The 23,610-nt window shown below is 39.2% G+C and overlaps 2 protein-coding genes and 2 non-coding genes across 4 annotated transcripts; 2 read left to right on the forward strand and 2 right to left on the reverse strand.

Moving 5' to 3' along the window:
* The first annotated feature begins 1,824 nt into the window (after positions 1-1,824).
* LOC125584703 lies at positions 1,825-1,931 on the forward strand. Its single transcript, XR_007321612.1, has one exon. It is a non-coding gene; the product is annotated as a small nucleolar RNA R71 (small nucleolar RNA).
* A 6,054-nt stretch (positions 1,932-7,985) lies between these two features.
* On the forward strand, positions 7,986-8,092 carry LOC125584704. Its single transcript, XR_007321613.1, has one exon. It is a non-coding gene; the product is annotated as a small nucleolar RNA R71 (small nucleolar RNA).
* Positions 8,093-15,289: 7,197 nt separating this feature from the next.
* Positions 15,290-16,870, reverse strand: LOC125582940 (secreted RxLR effector protein 161-like). The gene is made up of 3 exons (XM_048749410.1): positions 16,731-16,870; positions 16,279-16,619; positions 15,290-15,297 (listed from the first exon to the last, which is right to left on the reverse strand). The coding sequence occupies exons 1-3, from the start codon at positions 16,868-16,870 to the stop codon at positions 15,290-15,292; spliced, it is 489 nt and encodes a 162-aa protein (XP_048605367.1).
* Positions 16,871-19,691: 2,821 nt separating this feature from the next.
* On the reverse strand, positions 19,692-20,597 carry LOC125582941. Its single transcript, XM_048749411.1, has 2 exons — positions 20,361-20,597; positions 19,692-20,237 (listed from the first exon to the last, which is right to left on the reverse strand). Exons 1-2 carry the CDS (start codon positions 20,595-20,597, stop codon positions 19,692-19,694), a joined length of 783 nt encoding a protein of 260 aa, XP_048605368.1.
* Positions 20,598-23,610: the final 3,013 nt, after the last annotated feature.

The following is a 23,610-nucleotide window of genomic DNA, read 5'->3' on the forward strand; positions in this document are numbered from 1 at the left end:
TTTTCACTAGCTATCACTTCATCTTTGATATTCTCATGTGGAAGTTCTCCACAAGTGATGGTTCCACAATACTCGACATTCATCAAAGGAGACTTGATTGGGTAAGAGACAACTTTGTTGACATTTAGAAGTGTAACCTTCTTGTTGGCAAAGTCAATGCAAGCTCCTACTGTTGTGAGAAATGGTGTTCCAAGGATCAATGGGACTCTCTTCTCAGTTGCCATCTTCAAAACAGTGAGGTCAATAGGAATGGTGCAAGCTCCAATCTTCAATGGAAAGTCCTTGATGAGACCGATTGGGGTTGTAGAAGAGGAATCCCCAAACATTAGTAAAGATGTGTTTGGCTCCATGTTTTCAATCCCAAGACTCTTCACCATCTCTATTGAGATCACATTCACACTTGCACCAGAATCTACAAGAGCATCATCAAGTGTGAACTTACCAAGGGAGCAAGACAAGGTGAACTTCCCTTGGGTTTCTAGTTTGGGAAGGGACTTTGGTGTGACTGGTGGATCAAGCTGCATAGCAGAGATGTCTAAGAGCTCTCCTACTTCTTCTTTATGAGCTAGAATGTCCTTGATGAGCATCATTTGGACATGAGCTTCATGCCTATTTGATATATGTGGAAGTTTGACTCCTAAATCTCCCATGTCTTTTCTGAACTTAGAGATCACCTTCTTTTGAGCTTTAGTGAGGAACCGTTGTGGAAATGGGAGCTTGTCATAAGGTGATTGTTCAACCGCATTAGCTTCTTCTAGCTGGACCTCCTTCAGTTGCGTGACAGCTTTCCCAATAACCGGTTTCTCAGCCTTGTGTCTAACCGGTTGCAAAACATTTTCCTCAACCTTCTTTACTGTTTGTATCGCAACCCTTTCCACAATCTTGTGTTCAACCTTCTCCACAATATGTGCTTCAACCGTGGCAAGAACTTCTGTTCCATACAAGAGTCTTTCAAGCTCATCTAATTCTCTCCTATGATCACTTAACTCACTCTTAGAAGAAGTAGAGAGGATAGCATTGCAATACTCTTTAGGGTGTTGCTCTGATTTTCCTTGTAGAGATCCCATTGGGAGCTTGGAGGTTGAAGTCATAGAGGTAAACTGATTCTCCAAAGCCTTGAAGTTAGAAGCAAGGTTTGAGAATTTGTTGGTGAGATCATTGTAGCCTCCATCAACTTTGGTATGAAGGTTCTTTAGCTCATACCCAATGTGCTTCTCACTTCTAGTTTGAGACTCCAATATTTGTTTCAACATTTGTTCAGTGCTACTTTCTTGTGCGGCAGATGTAGAGGATCCGGCTTGTCCTTGTGTAGACTGATTTCCTTTAGGGGCGAAACCTTGGGAGTAGTTTTGTTTAGCTTGGTAACCACCTTGTTGGTTGTTGTTGTAGAAGGGCTTTTGTTGATAGTTGTTGTACTGAAAGTTAGGTTCCTTTTTGTACCATGTTCCATTAGCATTTACAAAGCACAATTCTTCTTGACCTTCTAGACCATCAACTTCATTAAGAACAGCAACCTCTTCTTTCTTTTGGTCACCAACATAGTTCACTTTCTCTTGTTTGTCTCTATTCATAAGAAGTAGATCCATCTTGTCTCGTAAAGCCTTCAACTCTCTCTTTGTGTTGGAGTCATCACCCCCACTGCCTCTGTTGCTCCTATCATGCTCGTCACTGTAGACTGAATCACTCTGAACCATGTTCTCTACAAGCTCCTCAGCCTCTGTTTCATTTCTTCCTAAGAAGAATCCATTGCTGGCGGTATCAAGACGGCTTCTATACTTTTGTAGGACACCTCTATAGAAAGTACTAAGTAGGCTCTCTTTGGTGAAGCCATGGTGTGGACATCTGTGTAAGTAGCTTCTGAACCTCTCATATGCTTCTCCAAAGCTTTCCATATTCTTTTGCTGGAACCCAGAGATTTCATTCCTAAGCTTGGCAGTCCTTGAAGTAGAGAAGAATTTGGTGAGGAAAGCTTTCTTGCATTCATCCCAAGTGGTGATAGAGTCACTTGAGATGTTCTTCTCCCATGTGTGAGCTTTGTCTCCCAAGGAAAATGGAAACAGTCTCAGCTTGAAAGCATCTTCCGAAACACCATTGGTTTTGGACAAACCACAGTATTTGTCAAATCTGTCCAAATGATCAAGTGGATCTTCCAAAGCAAGACCATGAAATTTGTTGTTCTCTATCATGTTGATCAAACCAGATTTGATCTCAAAGTTGTTGTTCTCTACAGCTGGTGCTGTAATGCCCATCCTGTTCCTATGGATATTAGGTTGATCATAGGTGCCAATGGCTCTAATTTGTCGATGTGGGTGTTGTGGCCGAAGGTTTGCAGCTCCTTGGCCAATGGTCTCTCCTTCTTGAGGCTGATTATGATGTTGTTCCATCACAAACCCCAATCTGTCTAGGTGAGCCTGTTGCTCTTCTTCTCTTCTTCTCCTTGTAATCTCCCTCTCAAGTGCTTTAATGTCTTCAACTGGTGGAACTAGGTTTGTTGGGCCTCTGCTCCTCAAGTTCATGCACCTGAGATACGAAAGAGCTAGGATAGAGTATCAGTAACTAGATATAAGAAAAGTAAGACTTAGTCTCAAGTAAGGACCAAATCTCAATGTCAAAACAACTTAGAATTGGCAACGGCGCCAAATTTGAAATGGATTTTTTTCGGGTCCAATGTTTCAAATCAAAGTAGTACTTAAGATGTCAATCCATTTCTAAGCATTTTGAATCAAAGAGAATACAAGTTCATACTTAATCTAAGTGCAATCAAGCGATAAGATGTTTTTGGACTAAAATACTACTAAAATGTAAGTAAGAACAAAGCTTTGATTTGTTTTATGAGATGGGAGAATCCATGGGCTAAGGGAATTGACCTTGGGTGATCAAGTTTCAATCTAAAGGTGGTACCTTTCAATCAATCTATCAACCTTAGGCTTAGACACAATCCTAAACAAACTCTATCTCTAGATGAATGTTCATTCACTAAGATAACTCAAGCATCAAATCTCTTTGGTTGAATATTATCAAAGCAATCATTAAAATCAAGTCTATTAGCCATCTTAACACCTTGAACAACAAATCTCTTTGGTAAAGAGTGTTAAAAGCTTAGGAGAGTTGGTTCAGACATTTCATCAAACACCTTTCGGGTATGAAATGTCTAGAGCTCAATTTTAGAGAGGCCAACTCTAAAATAGCATTAAGATCACTCAAGAAGCAAGGAATAAGAAGGATCTACAATAAAACACCCTAAATCTACACTTAATCACCCTAATCTTCCTTAACCCATGAATCTAAAGGTAACTACTCACTACTCTTCATGATAAACCCAAGAATCAAAGATGATTTGGTGTTAATCATGATTAGTAATCAAGATAGTCAAGCAAATTCAAGAGAACAAGAAGAAAAGAAACTAAAGATTCAAGTTTTCTCTCTAAAGAGTTCTTGTGTTCTTCATACAAAACTAGATATTTTCCCAACTTTTGTCTGAAAAGTAGTTATAGAAGACTAAAAATCGAGCTGGGTTAACCCAACAAGCCTGGGTTGACCCATAAAAACAGATATTTTTCTCCGTAGCGACCATAAAAGGTCGCTACCAGAGGTCACTACGCTCTGTAGCGACTTGTCATGCCCGCTACGTGTGGCCGCTAGGATACTTAGGAAATTTTAGAAGTCTTGAACGCATAGCGACCTCGTAAAGTCGCTATGGGTGGCCGCTGTAGAAGGCGCTTCAAATCTAGCGGCCTCTACATCCCGCTACACATGCCCGCTACGGTACTTATCTTCTGTAGCGACCAGATTTTGCCGCTACGCCTGGCCGCTAGGATCCTTCAACGACTCATCTACATTCTTTGGGCATCAAAACACTCCTTGGGGCACAGAGTTCATCATGAAACTCCCTCCAACACCTGATAAGGACTAATGCATGGAAATGCAACCTAAACATGTGTAAATGCTATTCCAAAAGACCAATGTGCACAAAAATGATAATTAAAACAATGTAAATATGCAAGATATCAACTCCCCCAAACTTGTTCTTTACTTGTCCTCAAGTAAACATTCAAGATCAATTAAAGAGGAGGGAATTGAAAATGGAAACACATAACCAAAAGAGACACTTTCTAGCCTTCAACCTAACATCCTAAAAGAAACATAGCAAATAGCATGAACAACTCTCTAGTGCACTCTAGTTTCTCAAGGCCTATTAAGACTCTTTTATCTCTACACAAGGCTCATTGTCATCCAACCAACAAGTTCCTTAGCCAACTCTCACATTCATTCACACACACACACACAAGTTGAATTCTTGCAAATGGATATTTGATCTCGATCATTTGGTTTGGTGAGAAAGAGTGGTCTAGTGTGAAGAAAAGTGGGTTTCAATTGTATCATTTATAGTGGCTCACACTCAAGAATATGAGCAAGATCATTATGCAAAATTTATCTAAGAAACGGAGCAATTCATGCATACAATGCTTGTTCTCATCATTCTACCATTTTCTTAAGTAGCTTTAAGTTCTACCATTCCTTTCTTTCTTTCCTTTGATTTAACTAACTAGAGACTTGTTCTTTTATATTTAAACTTTTAGACTTAGCTCTCTTCTTTTCTTTTCCCCCACTCAACTATTGTTTCTTTGATTCCCCTTTTTTTTTTATATATTTGGGAGGGGGTTCTATTGATACTTTAGAGCTTTTCCTTTCTAACTTTCTTTGTCCCTAGGGGTTTCTTACTTTAAACACTCTTTTTGGTTCATCTCTTTCGCTCAATCTCTCTCATTCCCAAGATCAAAAGAATTTAAGCTTACAAACCCAAAAACAATCCTAGAGGCTAGCTCAAATGAAGTCCCAATGCTAGCCAAAGATTAGAACAACCCCATTGTCGCTCCTAATACTCTAAAGATTTTGCACATGACATGCTATCAATAAAAGACCTCACTCAAGCAAATTGATGTTGGCTTCAAAGAATGGTGAGGGTTAATGGGTATGAGAGTGCCATTTGGGTTAACAAAGATTGGTACAAGGAGAGAAAGATAACCCAAATGTGTATAATATCCATGATCAAGTATGCAAATGCCCATATGCAAGAGAGATTAAGTTCATTAAGCCTTAGTTTATTTGGAGTTGGTTTCAAAAACAATGTCAATCATCAAGCAAGCAACATGTTTCAAGAAGAGTTTTCAAGGCTCGAAGCTTACAAGCTTTTTCAAAAGATGCTTAAGCTACTTGATATATTTAGCTAGGATGTCAAATCGAGTTCTAGACATGTGTTCTTTACAAGGTTTCTCCCTATGCATGAATGAAATCTAAATGTTTCTAGACTCAATCCTACAGATGCAAATGATGCAACTAAATGCTTCTTTTTGTGATTTTCGAAATTTTTCATTTTTTTTTATTTATTATTTTTTTATATAGGTATGTACAATGGAATGCATGAGACTCAATGAAAAGTAGACAAAACAAAACACAATATGAGATAGTAGACTCTCCCCCAAACTTACTTCACACAGTCTCTTGTGTGAGAGTAAACTTGAAAGAGAGATCAAAGGAGAAATAAAAGATGAAAGAACTAAGTATTTACAAGGGTGGAATGCACTTACTTGAAGTTGGCTGTCATGATAGAAGGGAAATGAGGAGGGAGGACTTGTTGTCGTCTTGGAATTTTTGACATGATCTTTGGGAATTTTTGAGAATTCCCCAAACTTGTCCCTAAGCTTATTCAAACACACTAAAGCAAGAAAAACATATATAAAAATATATACAAAGGATACCATGGGACTTCCTCCCAAGTGAGCTTGTTTTAAGTCTTTAGCTTGACTTTCCTTCCAATTGGTTAGGGAAGAGGAGGATCTTTCCCACATTCAAGGGTGATGGTGAGGACTTGAGAGAGGAGCTCTTGTAGCTTGATTGGATCATCTTGGAGCTGAGGAGTTATGATGGCCCTTGCACTTGAGAATGGTTTAGACTCTCCCTTGCACTTGATCTTGTACTCAATCACTCCATCTTTGATCTTGATTGGATAAAGAGTGAGAATGTGCGAAGATTTCTCAATAGGAGTGGGATGAGGTTCTTTGATCATCTTCTTCTTGTCATGAGTAGCCTTTGTGGCTCTACCCACCTCCTCCAAGTGCTCATCACATATCTCATGAGATGAATCTCCATCAAGAATTTGTTTTTCACTAGCTATCACTTCATCTTTGATATTCTCATGTGGAAGTTCTCCACAAGTGATGGTTCCACAATACTCGACATTCATCAAAGGAGACTTGATTGGGTAAGAGACAACTTTGTTGACATTTAGAAGTGTAACCTTCTTGTTGGCAAAGTCAATGCAAGCTCCTACTGTTGTGAGAAATGGTGTTCCAAGGATCAATGGGACTCTCTTCTCAGTTGCCATCTTCAAAACAGTGAGGTCAATAGGAATGGTGCAAGCTCCAATCTTCAATGGAAAGTCCTTGATGAGACCGATTGGGGTTGTAGAAGAGGAATCCCCAAACATTAGTAAAGATGTGTTTGGCTCCATGTTTTCAATCCCAAGACTCTTCACCATCTCTATTGAGATCACATTCACACTTGCACCAGAATCTACAAGAGCATCATCAAGTGTGAACTTACCAAGGGAGCAAGACAAGGTGAACTTCCCTTGGGTTTCTAGTTTGGGAAGGGACTTTGGTGTGACTGGTGGATCAAGCTGCATAGCAGAGATGTCTAAGAGCTCTCCTACTTCTTCTTTATGAGCTAGAATGTCCTTGATGAGCATCATTTGGACATGAGCTTCATGCCTATTTGATATATGTGGAAGTTTGACTCCTAAATCTCCCATGTCTTTTCTGAACTTAGAGATCACCTTCTTTTGAGCTTTAGTGAGGAACCGTTGTGGAAATGGGAGCTTGTCATAAGGTGATTGTTCAACCGCATTAGCTTCTTCTAGCTGGACCTCCTTCAGTTGCGTGACAGCTTTCCCAATAACCGGTTTCTCAGCCTTGTGTCTAACCGGTTGCAAAACATTTTCCTCAACCTTCTTTACTGTTTGTATCGCAACCCTTTCCACAATCTTGTGTTCAACCTTCTCCACAATATGTGCTTCAACCGTGGCAAGAACTTCTGTTCCATACAAGAGTCTTTCAAGCTCATCTAATTCTCTCCTATGATCACTTAACTCACTCTTAGAAGAAGTAGAGAGGATAGCATTGCAATACTCTTTAGGGTGTTGCTCTGATTTTCCTTGTAGAGATCCCATTGGGAGCTTGGAGGTTGAAGTCATAGAGGTAAACTGATTCTCCAAAGCCTTGAAGTTAGAAGCAAGGTTTGAGAATTTGTTGGTGAGATCATTGTAGCCTCCATCAACTTTGGTATGAAGGTTCTTTAGCTCATACCCAATGTGCTTCTCACTTCTAGTTTGAGACTCCAATATTTGTTTCAACATTTGTTCAGTGCTACTTTCTTGTGCGGCAGATGTAGAGGATCCGGCTTGTCCTTGTGTAGACTGATTTCCTTTAGGGGCGAAACCTTGGGAGTAGTTTTGTTTAGCTTGGTAACCACCTTGTTGGTTGTTGTTGTAGAAGGGCTTTTGTTGATAGTTGTTGTACTGAAAGTTAGGTTCCTTTTTGTACCATGTTCCATTAGCATTTACAAAGCACAATTCTTCTTGACCTTCTAGACCATCAACTTCATTAAGAACAGCAACCTCTTCTTTCTTTTGGTCACCAACATAGTTCACTTTCTCTTGTTTGTCTCTATTCATAAGAAGTAGATCCATCTTGTCTCGTAAAGCCTTCAACTCTCTCTTTGTGTTGGAGTCATCACCCCCACTGCCTCTGTTGCTCCTATCATGCTCGTCACTGTAGACTGAATCACTCTGAACCATGTTCTCTACAAGCTCCTCAGCCTCTGTTTCATTTCTTCCTAAGAAGAATCCATTGCTGGCGGTATCAAGACGGCTTCTATACTTTTGTAGGACACCTCTATAGAAAGTACTAAGTAGGCTCTCTTTGGTGAAGCCATGGTGTGGACATCTGTGTAAGTAGCTTCTGAACCTCTCATATGCTTCTCCAAAGCTTTCCATATTCTTTTGCTGGAACCCAGAGATTTCATTCCTAAGCTTGGCAGTCCTTGAAGTAGAGAAGAATTTGGTGAGGAAAGCTTTCTTGCATTCATCCCAAGTGGTGATAGAGTCACTTGAGATGTTCTTCTCCCATGTGTGAGCTTTGTCTCCCAAGGAAAATGGAAACAGTCTCAGCTTGAAAGCATCTTCCGAAACACCATTGGTTTTGGACAAACCACAGTATTTGTCAAATCTGTCCAAATGATCAAGTGGATCTTCCAAAGCAAGACCATGAAATTTGTTGTTCTCTATCATGTTGATCAAACCAGATTTGATCTCAAAGTTGTTGTTCTCTACAGCTGGTGCTGTAATGCCCATCCTGTTCCTATGGATATTAGGTTGATCATAGGTGCCAATGGCTCTAATTTGTCGATGTGGGTGTTGTGGCCGAAGGTTTGCAGCTCCTTGGCCAATGGTCTCTCCTTCTTGAGGCTGATTATGATGTTGTTCCATCACAAACCCCAATCTGTCTAGGTGAGCCTGTTGCTCTTCTTCTCTTCTTCTCCTTGTAATCTCCCTCTCAAGTGCTTTAATGTCTTCAACTGGTGGAACTAGGTTTGTTGGGCCTCTGCTCCTCAAGTTCATGCACCTGAGATACGAAAGAGCTAGGATAGAGTATCAGTAACTAGATATAAGAAAAGTAAGACTTAGTCTCAAGTAAGGACCAAATCTCAATGTCAAAACAACTTAGAATTGGCAACGGCGCCAAATTTGAAATGGATTTTTTTCGGGTCCAATGTTTCAAATCAAAGTAGTACTTAAGATGTCAATCCATTTCTAAGCATTTTGAATCAAAGAGAATACAAGTTCATACTTAATCTAAGTGCAATCAAGCGATAAGATGTTTTTGGACTAAAATACTACTAAAATGTAAGTAAGAACAAAGCTTTGATTTGTTTTATGAGATGGGAGAATCCATGGGCTAAGGGAATTGACCTTGGGTGATCAAGTTTCAATCTAAAGGTGGTACCTTTCAATCAATCTATCAACCTTAGGCTTAGACACAATCCTAAACAAACTCTATCTCTAGATGAATGTTCATTCACTAAGATAACTCAAGCATCAAATCTCTTTGGTTGAATATTATCAAAGCAATCATTAAAATCAAGTCTATTAGCCATCTTAACACCTTGAACAACAAATCTCTTTGGTAAAGAGTGTTAAAAGCTTAGGAGAGTTGGTTCAGACATTTCATCAAACACCTTTCGGGTATGAAATGTCTAGAGCTCAATTTTAGAGAGGCCAACTCTAAAATAGCATTAAGATCACTCAAGAAGCAAGGAATAAGAAGGATCTACAATAAAACACCCTAAATCTACACTTAATCACCCTAATCTTCCTTAACCCATGAATCTAAAGGTAACTACTCACTACTCTTCATGATAAACCCAAGAATCAAAGATGATTTGGTGTTAATCATGATTAGTAATCAAGATAGTCAAGCAAATTCAAGAGAACAAGAAGAAAAGAAACTAAAGATTCAAGTTTTCTCTCTAAAGAGTTCTTGTGTTCTTCATACAAAACTAGATATTTTCCCAACTTTTGTCTGAAAAGTAGTTATAGAAGACTAAAAATCGAGCTGGGTTAACCCAACAAGCCTGGGTTGACCCATAAAAACAGATATTTTTCTCCGTAGCGACCATAAAAGGTCGCTACCAGAGGTCACTACGCTCTGTAGCGACTTGTCATGCCCGCTACGTGTGGCCGCTAGGATACTTAGGAAATTTTAGAAGTCTTGAACGCATAGCGACCTCGTAAAGTCGCTATGGGTGGCCGCTGTAGAAGGCGCTTCAAATCTAGCGGCCTCTACATCCCGCTACACATGCCCGCTACGGTACTTATCTTCTGTAGCGACCAGATTTTGCCGCTACGCCTGGCCGCTAGGATCCTTCAACGACTCATCTACATTCTTTGGGCATCAAAACACTCCTTGGGGCACAGAGTTCATCATGAAACTCCCTCCAACACCTGATAAGGACTAATGCATGGAAATGCAACCTAAACATGTGTAAATGCTATTCCAAAAGACCAATGTGCACAAAAAATGATAATTAAAACAATGTAAATATGCAAGATATCAATACTCACGTGTAACTTTGATCATCGAAACCTATTTAGTAAAATCCGCATTCTGGCCCAATAAAACTTATAAGTGGGCTAAATCTCTTTTGTATGTATCTAGGATTTTTATAATACTATGTCTCCACCGATAAACCGAAGCGTTACCATTTTAGCTTATAAAAAAAAATTCTGAAACTTTTCATCTTCACCTCTCTATATCTCCAACGATCAGTTATGGTACCGTTTCACCTCTGAAACGATCCGTCTCAGTATATATAATTCCTCAAACAAACCTTGAGACTCATATCTCTTACTAAATTACTCCTAAATTGAACTGTCGCAGCTTTTACCCAACCTTCAAAGATGTCAGCCTCCAATGTTGTTGTTGCTTGATCGGTCGTTGTCCCCGCCACCTTTCTCCGCCTAGAACATAGTACCTAGGAAAAGGTATTGACAATTTGACTTTCTATGAAATATTATATACCATATTTGTTTAATCAATATTCAAGCTATCAGTCTTAATACTTTAAGCGTATGTTTCTATGGGCAGAATTCCGAGATCCACGGTTCTATCCCAGTTCGTGTGAACCACTACCATCCATCGCTACGATAGGGGGTCGATCGTGAAAGTTGATTGATCGCTTTGAAGTTGTCCGATTAACTAATATGATGTAAACTCTGTTCTGATGGGCTATAACGGAAATTTATTTGGTTGCTAGGACTAACAGAGGCTGCAAGGCTAGGTACGTCTCAGGCGGGGCTGAAGGACGGTACAACTAGAGCGCCTATTGTCCGGCTTTTGTCGTGCCAACGTGCTATGGAACTTAAGCCTTCTTAGGAGAATCCAGATCACTTCGAAACTTCGGCTGCCATTTTCAACAGGTACCACCAAGATGTAAAATTTTTTATGTTTATGGTGTGGTTCGACTCAAGATTGAAACTTTTGCTGATGAAATAGTGATTTTGTGGATGCATGTCAATTAGATTTACGAGGCTACAAACTGTTCACTGTACATTGGCAGGGAAAAAATGGCTATGTATGGTTCAATTGTAACACCGGTGTGGTGCAATGGGGATGGACATGGTAACCAAAGGTGTGCATAATGTTATTGAGTTCCTCAGCGATGATTCCTCTGACATGGATGTGATCGGAATCTCTGGTGAGTTCCTTTTGTATGTTATTGGTTTGATTTTAAAACAATGTCTTTTAGCTTAGTGTCATCTTGAGACTTAAAAACTTGAAATTTATTGGTCAAATAACTTCTTCTCCGACATTAACAAACCTGCTGCGGTGAACTGCATCGAGGGACATGACAGTAATTAGAAGAGAGATAGGGAACAAGGTGTTGAAAACGAGTGTGTCTGGCTTGGTGGAGCTCAATATACTCAAGAACCTCACCGTCTATGTTGTTGCAGGCTCTTTAGGTCGATTCAAATCTTATGCCAGCAACATAGTGTTTGATGTATTCATAGCTACTTGCCAAGATCTAGCCCAAAACATGGAGAGCTCTCAAATTGATGGAAGCCATTAATAGCAATCACCGTACCTTCACTATCTCCACCATCACTGAAGATACCATCATAGAGAACCATGGCAAGGTTGTCTAATTTTACTTGTCATCACGTTCATGTATTTCAGGAGCACAGTGAGAACATTCTTCCAAGCAGTGATGGTGACGTAGGATTGGCAGCATCATCGGGCCCGTCTGTTTTGGGAGACAAGGTCGATGAGGAATGTGCTGCAGCAGATCCTCCAGAGATTTCAGACGCTCAGAACAACCGCAAGCGCTGCCGTGAGTGATTGGAAATATCTATTATATTCCTATCAGCCCGTCAACGTCTTTTCTATGCATTTTTAAAAACTGCTATTATCTTTGTTTTCCATCATAAACTTTGGATATTTTTTCCCTTGCATGTTTTCTCTGTTCGGAGATTTTATTTCTATTTTGGATTATTAATGAAACGTCGACGAATTCTAACTCATACAAATTTGTCAGTGGTGTATTTTTTTGGTTTACCTATTTCTGACATTTTTTTTTGTCCACCATAAACTATTTTTAACAAAGTCGAGTAAAACTCTAAAAATAAATAATTTTGCAACCGTATAATTTTATAAATTTTTCTAGAGTTATTAATTTTTTTTTAAAAAATAGTTTATTACAATTCTATATTTTGAAATTAATTTAGGTAAAATAAGAAAATAATTTAATTTATTGTTAGATAAATTGTTTAATTTTTTGAATTCAAATTTTATATTTTTTCATTACATTATTTGTTTTATATACTAACAACTACCTAAGTAAATACTAAACAACTTCATAAACTTTATCTTTTGAACATGAAAGCGCTAATACCGCTAGAGGTCGATCAAATCATTACGAAAATAATGCATATGAATTCGCCAGTCATTCTTATATCAACTTAATCAAACTATGTGACTTCTAAATGTTATGTTCATCACCATTATATACAACACGGAAAAACAAAAGTGGAAAAAAATAAACGACAAAATCCCGTACACAAAACTACACAACGATCAGTAACTTATCCGGCTCTGCGCTTGCGCGGGGCTATACCCCTAGTATATATATATTAGCCAAAAAACTCTGTAAAAAAAAACTAGAGTGACAACGTAATATTTTAACAAAGACTATCCACATAAATATAAAAGAGTGGGTTTGAGGGTTTAAAAGTTAACCAATGAAAAAGAGTTATTTGGCCACGTCACTCATTAGAAAAACCACATCAGAATAAAAAAATTAAATCTGTATATTGAGTCACTGACGATTCTCTTCTCCAGTTCTCCCTCTAGATCCATTCAGTTCTGCTTCTCCCTAATTAATAGCATCCATTTACAACTATTATGGAACATACATATCAATATTCATGGATTATCCCTTTCATTCCAATTCTTGAAGAAGGTTCTCTCTCTCTCTCTCTCTCTACCTGTTGAATTTCCAAACCACTACATGTCTCTCCATAACTCTCTTTCTCCTACTCGGAAGTCACCTTAAAATCGAAAGAATCAGTGGATGACTATCATTTACTGAGAAAAAGGCTACAAATCACCATATACGCTCATTCAAAGAAGTCCCAACGACGATCTCTCCTACCGCAAAGCAGAGACACTCACGCTTCTCTTCGTACGACTCTAACCAAATTTACGGCGTTATGTCCGGTTGTCCTGTTCTCATCCAGACTTTCTGCAAGAGATCCTCGCCGTCGCAGGATCTCATCGGAGCTACAACTCTCATGGTATTGCCAAAAAGAAGCTTAAATGATGCAAGTATTCTCTTAATAAAAAAAAAAGTTATCTAATTTCAAATTGGGGATTGATTCAATGTTCAAGATGGTTCCATGAGTCACGTCGATGATTCTTTTCCAGATTTTATATGCTGTACATTTGGTTTTACTTACAATTCCTCATCCTGAAATTATGACCATCTTTTTTTGTTAGTTATTCTCGATTAATTAATTGCATTTGTATATATATATATATATATATATTGGACTACTTTGTTCATCAAGAATACATGATCTCTACGTAAGTTCATGGCTCTTGAGTAAACATAATTGTCTTACCAAAATATTCCCTTTTCTGTTATCTCATTTACTTTATTGTCGCTTTTGATTTTGTTTTTTCCAGTTAGGACATAATTACAGAGAGGCTGGACTTAATGTTGGTGTTTGGAGTTCTCAGTGGATTCATTTCATTTTAGCATCCATTTATCTTATTGACAGTCATCTCTCTTGGCATGTAAACATTTATTCTTGGGAAAACATCTCTCTTTTTGAATGTTTGATCACTCTTTGGATGGATTGTCTTCTGCTACTGTAGCCCGTTGCTTTCTGTTCTTGATAGGTAAGTTATGTATCATTGGGTTGTTTTACATCCTTAGAAATTAAACTAAGAAACCCACATTCTTTTGTTGGCAAGTTTATGGTTTTAAGAGGGGCTAACAAGCAACAATGTATCTTTAAGAAAAAACTTAAACATCTATATGGGATAAGCCTCTAGTGGTGGTTGGTGGAAAGTTGATTGTTCTACGCTATTGGTATGGTCTTCTTCTCATGCTTTTAAAGATTTGGCATCCCAAGCTTCGCTTACAAGTTTAGGTAGAGAAGTATTGGCATTTGACCAAAATCATTGGTCTGGTGGTTGCCATATTTTCTTCAATGTTCCAGTGGATGTCAATTCTATGCATTGCTTGGAGGAAAGCAACCAAGATTTGCAACTTCCTTGGAGGTTGGATATTGTAACCAACTCGAGTTGTAGATTTCGAATTGTTGCCTCTTCGATGCCATCAGTGTACTTGTGGACGATACTGACGATAAACTTACCTTTTGTAACCCATTAAAGGAAATAAGATCAAGCTGTAGATATATTTGGCACCCCCGTCAAAGAGCGGCCATTTATTCTGGACTTATTTAACATATATAATCATTCTAATCCAGATATTTTACATGCATTACTTTCTTCTACTAATATAAAGCAAAATAAAATAAATAAAAAAGAAATATTCTAAGCTTATTTAACATGCATAATTATTGAACCATATTTTAAGAATACCAATAAAAATTGTTGGGTGTCGTGTCAATATTGTTGGGAATGTTGCAAAATTGACGTAGTTTATAACCAATAACGTGTATTTTTTTATAAAAAAATATTGGTAATATAATAAAAACACGATACAATCTAGTGAAAAAAGTTAGAGTTGCGTGAACATAATGTAATCTCTTCACACGGCACTTGAATTCTGATTTTTCAATCTATTTCACAAATTTTCTTTTCTTTTAAAGCTTTTATTATTTCTGATTTTTTTTCTAACAATGTGATTATGTTTCTAATTCTTGGTCTAATATGAAAATTCCGTAAAGAAAAACTATATTTGGTAAACTAAAGAACTGACTTTGTGTGTGATATTTTTTTATCTCAGTTTTTTTTATTCATAACAAATCACTATTATTTATTTTCTTCCTGTATAAAAGCCTCAACCATGACTAAGTTTAGAAAGATACATAACTTACAACTTTTAAAAGCATTCTCATTACAACATTTTAGTTTATGCGAATTTTAATGATTTTGTAATTTTGTCTTTCAAAATGATATTATTCAGTAGTTGTACGGAGAAAATTTCAGTTCACTAATACACAAGTCAAAAATACAAGAATTAAAAATGAGTTGATTAAAAAATTTAATGTGAACACATTAAATTCTCTGCGGTGAGGTTGAAAATAATAATATGTGAACGCATTAATTGTTAAATGATCGTGAAACAGATACGTCAGCATACTTAAATTGAAATCGACGTGAAACTGACGTTTGACAAATATAGTGTAAACGCATTAATGACAAAAATTTCTCTTTTAATATACAAAAGATGTTTGTAGACTTGACTCCATGCTTTGACCGGTAAACAAATAATTTTAAAAAAGTAAATGGAAGAAAAGAATGAAAGGTATGTTGTGTGCAAGAGATGAAATCGTGTGTCTCTTCTTATTAATCTCTGAATCAAAGTGTTCCCTTATATAAGGGGATACAAGGGATAGACAAAAAGGAAAGTATCCAAATCATAAACCTAGAGTGAAAAGGAAAACCTCCTAATAGATAAACATGAAAGATAAATGGAAACGTCTAAGTACAAGAGGCGGCCGACTCTCTCTCCCTTTGGGCCGCGGTCTCTCTCTCTCTCTATGGGCCTCGGTCTTGGCCATTGGCTTCTAGCAATCCACATTGTACATAACACTCCCCCTTGGATGCTAGAACCATATGGGCTCGTATCATGCACGATGTTGCCTCGTTAAAACCTCTCTAGGAAAACCAAAAACCCAAGGTGGGAAAAATGGAAACCGTAGATAGGAAAAAGAGTACAACGCATGACACTCCCCCTGATGAAGGTATCACGGCAGGTCCTTCAGGCGGCGCATCCCTATCTGATGAACCAGCTTCCTGAACGTTGAGGTTGGCAGAGACTTGGTGAAAAGGTCGGCTGAGTTGTCGCTGGATCGGACTTGGACTACTTGAACCTCCTTTGCCTTCTGCAAGTCGTGGGTGAAAAAGAACTTGGGCAGGATGTGCTTGGTCCTGTCTCCCTTGATGTATCCTTCCTTGAGCTGAGCTATACACGCTGCATTGTCCTCGTAGATGATCATTGGCTCCTCTTTCTCTTGTCCCACGGACAGACCACTCTCTTTCAAGACATGGCCGGTCATGCTCCTCAACCAAACAAGCTCACGGCTTGCCTCATACATTGCTATGATCTCGGCATGATTGGACGATGTTGCAACTAAGGTTTGCTTTGTGGAACGCCAGCATATTGCGGCTCCACTATGCGTAAACACATATCCTGTCTGAGATCTAGCCTGGTGTGGATCAGATAAGTATCCAGCATCCGCATACCCGACCATGTTCTCTCCTGGCCGGTTGGTATAGAACAAACCAAGGTCTTTTGTTCCTTTCAGATATCTGAACAGATGCTTTACACCATTCCAATGCCTTAAGGTCGGACATGATCCAAATCTGGATAGTAAACTCACGGCAAAGCTTATGTCCGGTCTAGTATGACTAGCTAAATACATTAAGGCCCCAATGGCACTTAAGTAAGGCATGTCCGGTCCGAGTGCTTCCTCGTCCGGTCTCTTAGGTCCGAATGGATCCTTCTCAAGGTCTAAGGACCTCACGACCATAGGACACGGTAAGGGGTGTGCCTGGTCCATATTGAATTGCTTGAGTATCTTTTCTGTATAAGTTTCTTGATGCACAAGGATGCCATTTGCCTTATACTCAAACTGTAATCCCAAACAGAACTTAGTTTTCCCTAAGTCTTTCATTTCGAATTCTTTCTTAAGACATTCGACGGTTTGGGAAATCTCTCCAGAGGTTCCTATTATGTTCAGGTCGTCCACGTAGACAGATATTATAACATAACCCTTGCTGTCAAATTTCTTTATGAATATACATGGACTTATTGGATCGTTCTTATAACCCTCTTTGGTTAGGTACTCGGATAGCCGGTTATACCACATACGACCTGACTGTTTTAAGCCATATAAAGCTTTGTCCAGCTTAATGCAATGTTGTTCTCGAGAACCTTTCTTATCTTTGAGCTCAATACCCTCTGGAACTCTCATATGTATTTCATTGTCCAGTGGTCCGTACAGGTATGCTGTAACTACATCCATTAGGCGCAAATCAATGCTCTCTCTCACGGCCAGACTGATTAAATATCTCAATGTAGTCGCATCCACCACAGGGGAATAAGTTTCCTCATAGTCTATTCCTGGTCTTTGCGAGAATCCTTGTGCTACAAGCCGTGCTTTGTATCTCACTACTTCTCCTTTCTCATTTCTTTTCCTTACAAAGACCCATTTGTATCCCACTGGTTTGACATCTCTAGGTGTCAAGATTATAGGGCCGAAAACGCCTCTCTTTCTTAATGACTCTAACTCCACGTTTATAGCTTGTTTCCATTTGATCCAATCCGATCTTAGCATGCATTCTTGTATGGACGTGGGTTCTAGATCCTCATCTTTATCCATAATCTCAAGTGCTACCTTGTATGCAAATAAATCATCAACGTTGATATCTTTTCTGTTCCATTGTTTTCCAGACATCACATGGTTTATAGAGATCTCTTGATTGTCCGGTTCTGGTGTCCCGTGAAGTCCAGCGTCCCGGACCTCACTTGGAGGAACGACCGGATCATCGGGTATGGACGGTTCACTCGGCTCGACCGTCATGGTCGGCTCGACCGTTCCATCTATGTCCTGGACGGTTTTCTTAATGCTCTCGGATCCAGCACCTTTCTTGGATTTCCGAGGCTGTTTGTCTTTGGAACCAATTGGTCTGCCACGTTTTAGACGTTGCCTAGACTCTGTAGCCACTTGACATTGTCCATCTTGGACGTCTAATCTTACAGGTGCATTACAAGCCGGGATGTGTGATATTGTCACTCTATTTGGGTCAGCAAATGTATCTGGCAGTTTATTAGCTAGCTCTTGAAGATGTATTATCTTCTGGACTTCTAAATCACAATCTTTAGTCCGAGGATCTTGCCAAGATGTCGATGGTCTAAACCATTCTATTTCTTTTGTTATCAACCGGCTGTTATCTCCCCCTAAGGACGGATATGTGGACTCATCAAAGTGTGAGTCTTCGTATCTGGCCTTAAACAAATCACCGGTTGTTGGCTCAAGATACTTTATAATACTTGGGGATTCATATCCTACGTATATTCCCATTCTCCTCTGCGGTCCCATCTTAGTTCTCTGTGGTGGAGTAATTGGAACGTAGACGGCACATCCAAATGTTTTGATGTGGGACACGTCTGGCTCATGACCCGTAAGTAATTGGGATGGTGAATATCTATGCTCACTAGATGGTCTGATGCGAATCAGTTCCGTAGCATGTAAAACCGCATGTCCCCATGCTGATACCGGAAGTTTAGACTTCATAAGTAATGGACGGGCTATCAGCTGGATACGTTTAATGAAAGATTCGGCCAAGCCGTTCTGTGTATGGACATGTGCCACGGGGTGTTCTACTCTTACCCCCATGGACATACAGTATTCATTAAACGCCTGGGACGTGAACTCACCAGCATTGTCTAGACGTATAGTCTTGAGTGGAAAGTCTGGAAAATGTGCTCTCAGCCTTATTATCTGAGCAAGCAGCCGTGCAAAGGCTAGGTTCCGAGTGGACAATAGACATACATGCGACCATCTGGTCGATGCATCAATAAGGACCATGAAGTATCTAAACGTCCCACACGGTGGGTGTATTGGTCCGCATATGTCCCCTTGGATTCTTTCCAGAAAGTTTAAGGTTTCTTTATTAACCTTGGCTGGTGATGGCCTAGTTATGAGTTTCCCTTGTGCACATGCAGCACATGTGAGATTTCGTGGGATTACTCCTTTAAACGTGTGCCCTAATGAATTCATCATTAGTTTTCGCATCATTACTGTTCCGGGATGGCCAAGCCGGTTATGCCATAAAGTGAATAGCTCTGAGGTATTTGCCTCGACCATACTGATCCGTGCATAGTAAAGACCAGTAGACATTGCAGGCATGGTCTCTAGGATCTTTTTATTGCCTTTGGTGATCAAAGTTATGTTAAGGAATTCTTTGTTTCCTTCTTCCCATGTTTCAAGGTGAAAACCGTTCAACCTTATGTCTTTAAAACTCAATAAGCTTCTTCTAGAGCTTGGGGAATACAAGGCGGTTTTGATCTCTAGGTGAGTGCCTTTGGGCATCATCACATAGGCCTGGCCGTGACCTTCAATCAGGCTGGCCTCACCCGCAATGGTTTGTACCTTTGCACTTTGCAATGTGAGATTCATGAAATACCTTTTGTCTCTAAGGATCGTATGACTTGTGCCACTATCCACCACAAGTATACTCATCTCATCATTCATTTCTATAAGTAAAATTTACTAGACTTTAGAGACTTTGTAAAAACTTTTATTATAAATGTCATTTCATAAAATAAAAACACCAAATCAAAGAACATAAAGCAATAAGACAATGTGATTCGAAAAACTAGTCCTTTAGACAATCAGAAGTTTCAAAATCCATTTGGTCATCCTTGTTGTCCCTGTCCGATTCATCATCAGCATCGTACCCATATCCTTTGTTATCATGATCGTTTTCTTGGATCATATTTGCCTCCGGGTTCTTGTTCTTGATACTCTCTTGATAGAGTTCGCACAAGTGCTTTGGAGTTCTGCAGTTCTTGGCCCAATGATTGTCCATCCCGCATCTGTGACATAAGGACTTGGTCGTGTGAGATGGTTTGGATATGCCACCTCGTCCACGGCCGTAACTCCCTCGGCCCCGACCGTAATTGGAACCACGACCACGGTTATTGTGGTTTCCTCTTCGGCCGGTTGAGTAGTTGTCTCGACCGTTATGATTGTCACGCCTACGCCCCCTGTACCCACCACGGCTATGACCGTATGGTTTCCTGTTGTCTTGGGCATAGTAGGTTTCTTTGGGATCTTTCTTTTCAATGTCATGGGCTTCGGGTAATGGTGCTGTCCCGGCCGGTCTAGCTCCACTGTTCTTCATGAGAAGCTCATTATTTGCCTCGGCCAAGAGTAGACAGGAGATCAGATCAGTGTATGTGGCAAAGCCTTTTGTTCTATATTGCTGTTGCAACACAGAATTCGACTGATTGAAAGTCGTATAGGTCTTTTCAAGCATCATCACATCGGACACTTCTTCACCACACAGCTTTAGTACTGAGACGATTTTGAATAAGGCCGAGTTGTACTCATCCACGGACTTGAAGTCCATGAACCTGAGATGCATCCAATCGTGCCTTGCCTTTGGAAGCAACACCATCTTTTGGTGATCATATCTGTGCCTTAAAGCATTCCAAAGATCCAATGGATTCTCAATCGTCATGTACTGATCCTTAAGACCTTCAATGAGATGATGGCGCATATAACATATGGCCCTGTATCTATTCTTTTCATTCTCATTACTGTCCTCGATGATAGTATCACCGAGTCCCTTGGATTTTAGACTAATCCTTGTGTCTAGCGCCCACTGCAAGTAATTGTCTCCGGAGAGATTCAGGGCTGCATAGTCTCTGTTTGCTATTTTCGACATCTGATCCACATTATCATACAAGACATTAGATTCACAATGGGATCACGTGGCCGCATGATATAAGCAAGCTCGGCCACAACACGTCTTATGCATTTATGATTTTCAAACAATTCTAATTCGACCATGGTGCTACCAAGCAAGCCGCACGGCTATATGATCAATCAATGGGTTCGGTTATGTAATTCTAAAATTACCATGGTGCAATCAATCCTAAAAACAATTCTACATGTACCAGGAAGTTTTAATGCCACACGGCCATATGAGTTTAATGCAATCAGATTCGAGATCATGTGTTTCTATATGCTGGCCGATCAGTTGTGAATGCAATACCATGTTCAGATTTTATGCAGAAACGATTCTAAAACATTCCTATGATCTTTAGGGTTTCAATCTTTAATTTTCTATCAATCTTATGTTTAAGGTTTCAAGGCCTTAAGTATTTTCAGTTTCAGACAGATTAATTCAATCAATCTAATCATTCCTAAACCTCAATTCAAATCAAGCAATCAAGACAAGCAAGATCAATTATGAAATCGGACACTAGGTTCTTTTAGGGTTTAGGGTTCTTGATTCCATGATTAGGGTTTACCAATTTCAGATTCAATCAATCAACAAACAAGACAGGTTCTAATAGGAATCGATTCATGTTTCTAGTTCTTTAGAGATTGTCGATTTTAGTCTTAAGTTTCTTTTAGGGTTTCATGGTTTCCATAATGATGGAATTAGGGTTCTTCCTGTTCTAGGTTCTCAGATTATGTTTATACCTTAGTTTAGTAGTGGATTATGAACCGGACCACCAGAGAACGGATGAGCCTTCAAGCTGAGATGATCGGACGTCTGCTGCCTCCTATCGGGTCGCGGATGGAGTCGATCGCGGCTTGGAGGTGTCTCGGCTGATCGGGGATCGGAGATCGGGTCGTCTCAGGTCGTCTCGCGGGGTTCGGGTTCGGTCGCGAGCTGGTTGCGGTCCTTCTCGGTCTAGTACGTGATCTGAGAAGCTGAGATGGGTCTCCTAGGTCTTTGATGAACAAAGGGACAAGATCAGGTTTGGGTTTTGGTTTTGGATCGCCGGCTTAGACTTTTAGGTTTCTAGGTTTCGGTTTTGGTCTCAGGGTTCAGAGGCTATCGTGCTGATAACGTGTTGTGTGCAAGAGATGAAATCGTGTGTCTCTTCTTATTAATCTCTGAATCAAAGTGTTCCCTTATATAAGGGGATACAAGGGATAGACAAAAAGGAAAGTATCCAAATCATAAACCTAGAGTGAAAAGGAAAACCTCCTAATAGATAAACATGAAAGATAAATGGAAACGTCTAAGTACAAGAGGCGGCCGACTCTCTCTCCCTTTGGGCCGCGGTCTCTCTCTCTCTCTATGGGCCTCGGTCTTGGCCATTGGCTTCTAGCAATCCACATTGTACATAACAAGGTAAAGATTTATTATTTCTGTGTTCCACTGAGTTAATACCCATTTACCATCATCGAGAGAAAGATAAAAGTAGAAATCACAGGTAAAAAAGTTTCCACTTTTCAGAGTAAGGATATGTTCGTTTTTCGATCAGTCATCTGGACGGAGATGGAGTTTTGTTCTTTTAGACTCTAAAAGTGCAGCTCATCCATATGGATCATCCGGATGACTTTCAAAAATTTATGTTTAATTTTAAAGTTTATTCAGCTAAACCAATTTGGACTATTTGGATAGTGATGGTTCATTCAATACGGTATAATGTCTATTATGCCACTGATGTAATTCACAAATTACAAACCTAAACATAATATCATTTTGTCACACACGAAAACTGACAAAACCACAAAAACGTATTTTCCCGCGAAAACCTAAAATTGAATTTTTCACATCAAAACCCTAAAAATGCATTTCCGCACAAAATTGCAAAAACCTGTTTTCCGCCAAAATTGCAAAAACGTGTTTTCCCGCAAAAAATCGCAAAAACGTGTTTTCATGCCAAAATCACAAAAACGTGTTTTTACGCCAAAATCACAAAAAAACGTTTTTACGCCAAACCCCAAAACACATTTTTCCGCCAAAACACAAAAACATGTTTTCCCTTCAAAACCACAAAACATGTTTTTCCGCCGGAACGTATTTTCCCGTTAAAACGGCAAAAACATATTTTCTCGCCAAAATGCATATTCCGCGGAAACCCGAAAAAACGCATTTTCACACCAAAACTACAAAAACGTGTTTTCACGCCAAAACACAAAAACGCGTTTTTCCGCCAAAATCGTAAAACATGTTTTCTCGCCAAAACCGAAAATTGTCGTTTTCCTGCGAAAACCAAAAAATCTTGTTTTCCCGCCAAAACCGAAAAACATGTTTTCCCGCCTAAATCTAAAATCTTGTTTTCCCGCGAAAACCGCAAAAACGCGTTTTCTCACCAAAACCACAAAACATGTTTTGTCCCCAAAACCGAAAATTGTATTTTTCCACCAAAACCGAAAAATTTCGTTTTTCCGCCAAAACCGAAAAATCTCATTTTCCAGCTAAAATCGAAAAATCTCGTTTTTCCGCCAAAATTGAAAAATCTCGTTTTCCCGTCAAAACCGAAAAATTTTGGTTCCAGCAAAACCAAAGTTACAGTCGGTTTATTATTAATACTCTTTTAGTTTGAAACTTTAAAGTTTTTTTTCAAATACATGTTTATCAATTTTTTTGTTTATTAGAAGTTATTATTGTAGTAAAATTTTAACATATGATTAAATCAACACAAGGATATTTTGGTAATTTGTTTACTAAACTCATTTGGATGAAAATGAAAATGAAAATAAAGAAACAAACATAAGATCCATTTAGATGATTTATCTAGATGAATCATCTAAATGGACGAACA

Source organism: Brassica napus, chromosome C3 (assembly GCF_020379485.1).
Source record: "Brassica napus cultivar Da-Ae chromosome C3, Da-Ae, whole genome shotgun sequence".
In the NCBI taxonomy this organism is placed as follows: Eukaryota; Viridiplantae; Streptophyta; class Magnoliopsida; order Brassicales; family Brassicaceae; genus Brassica; species Brassica napus.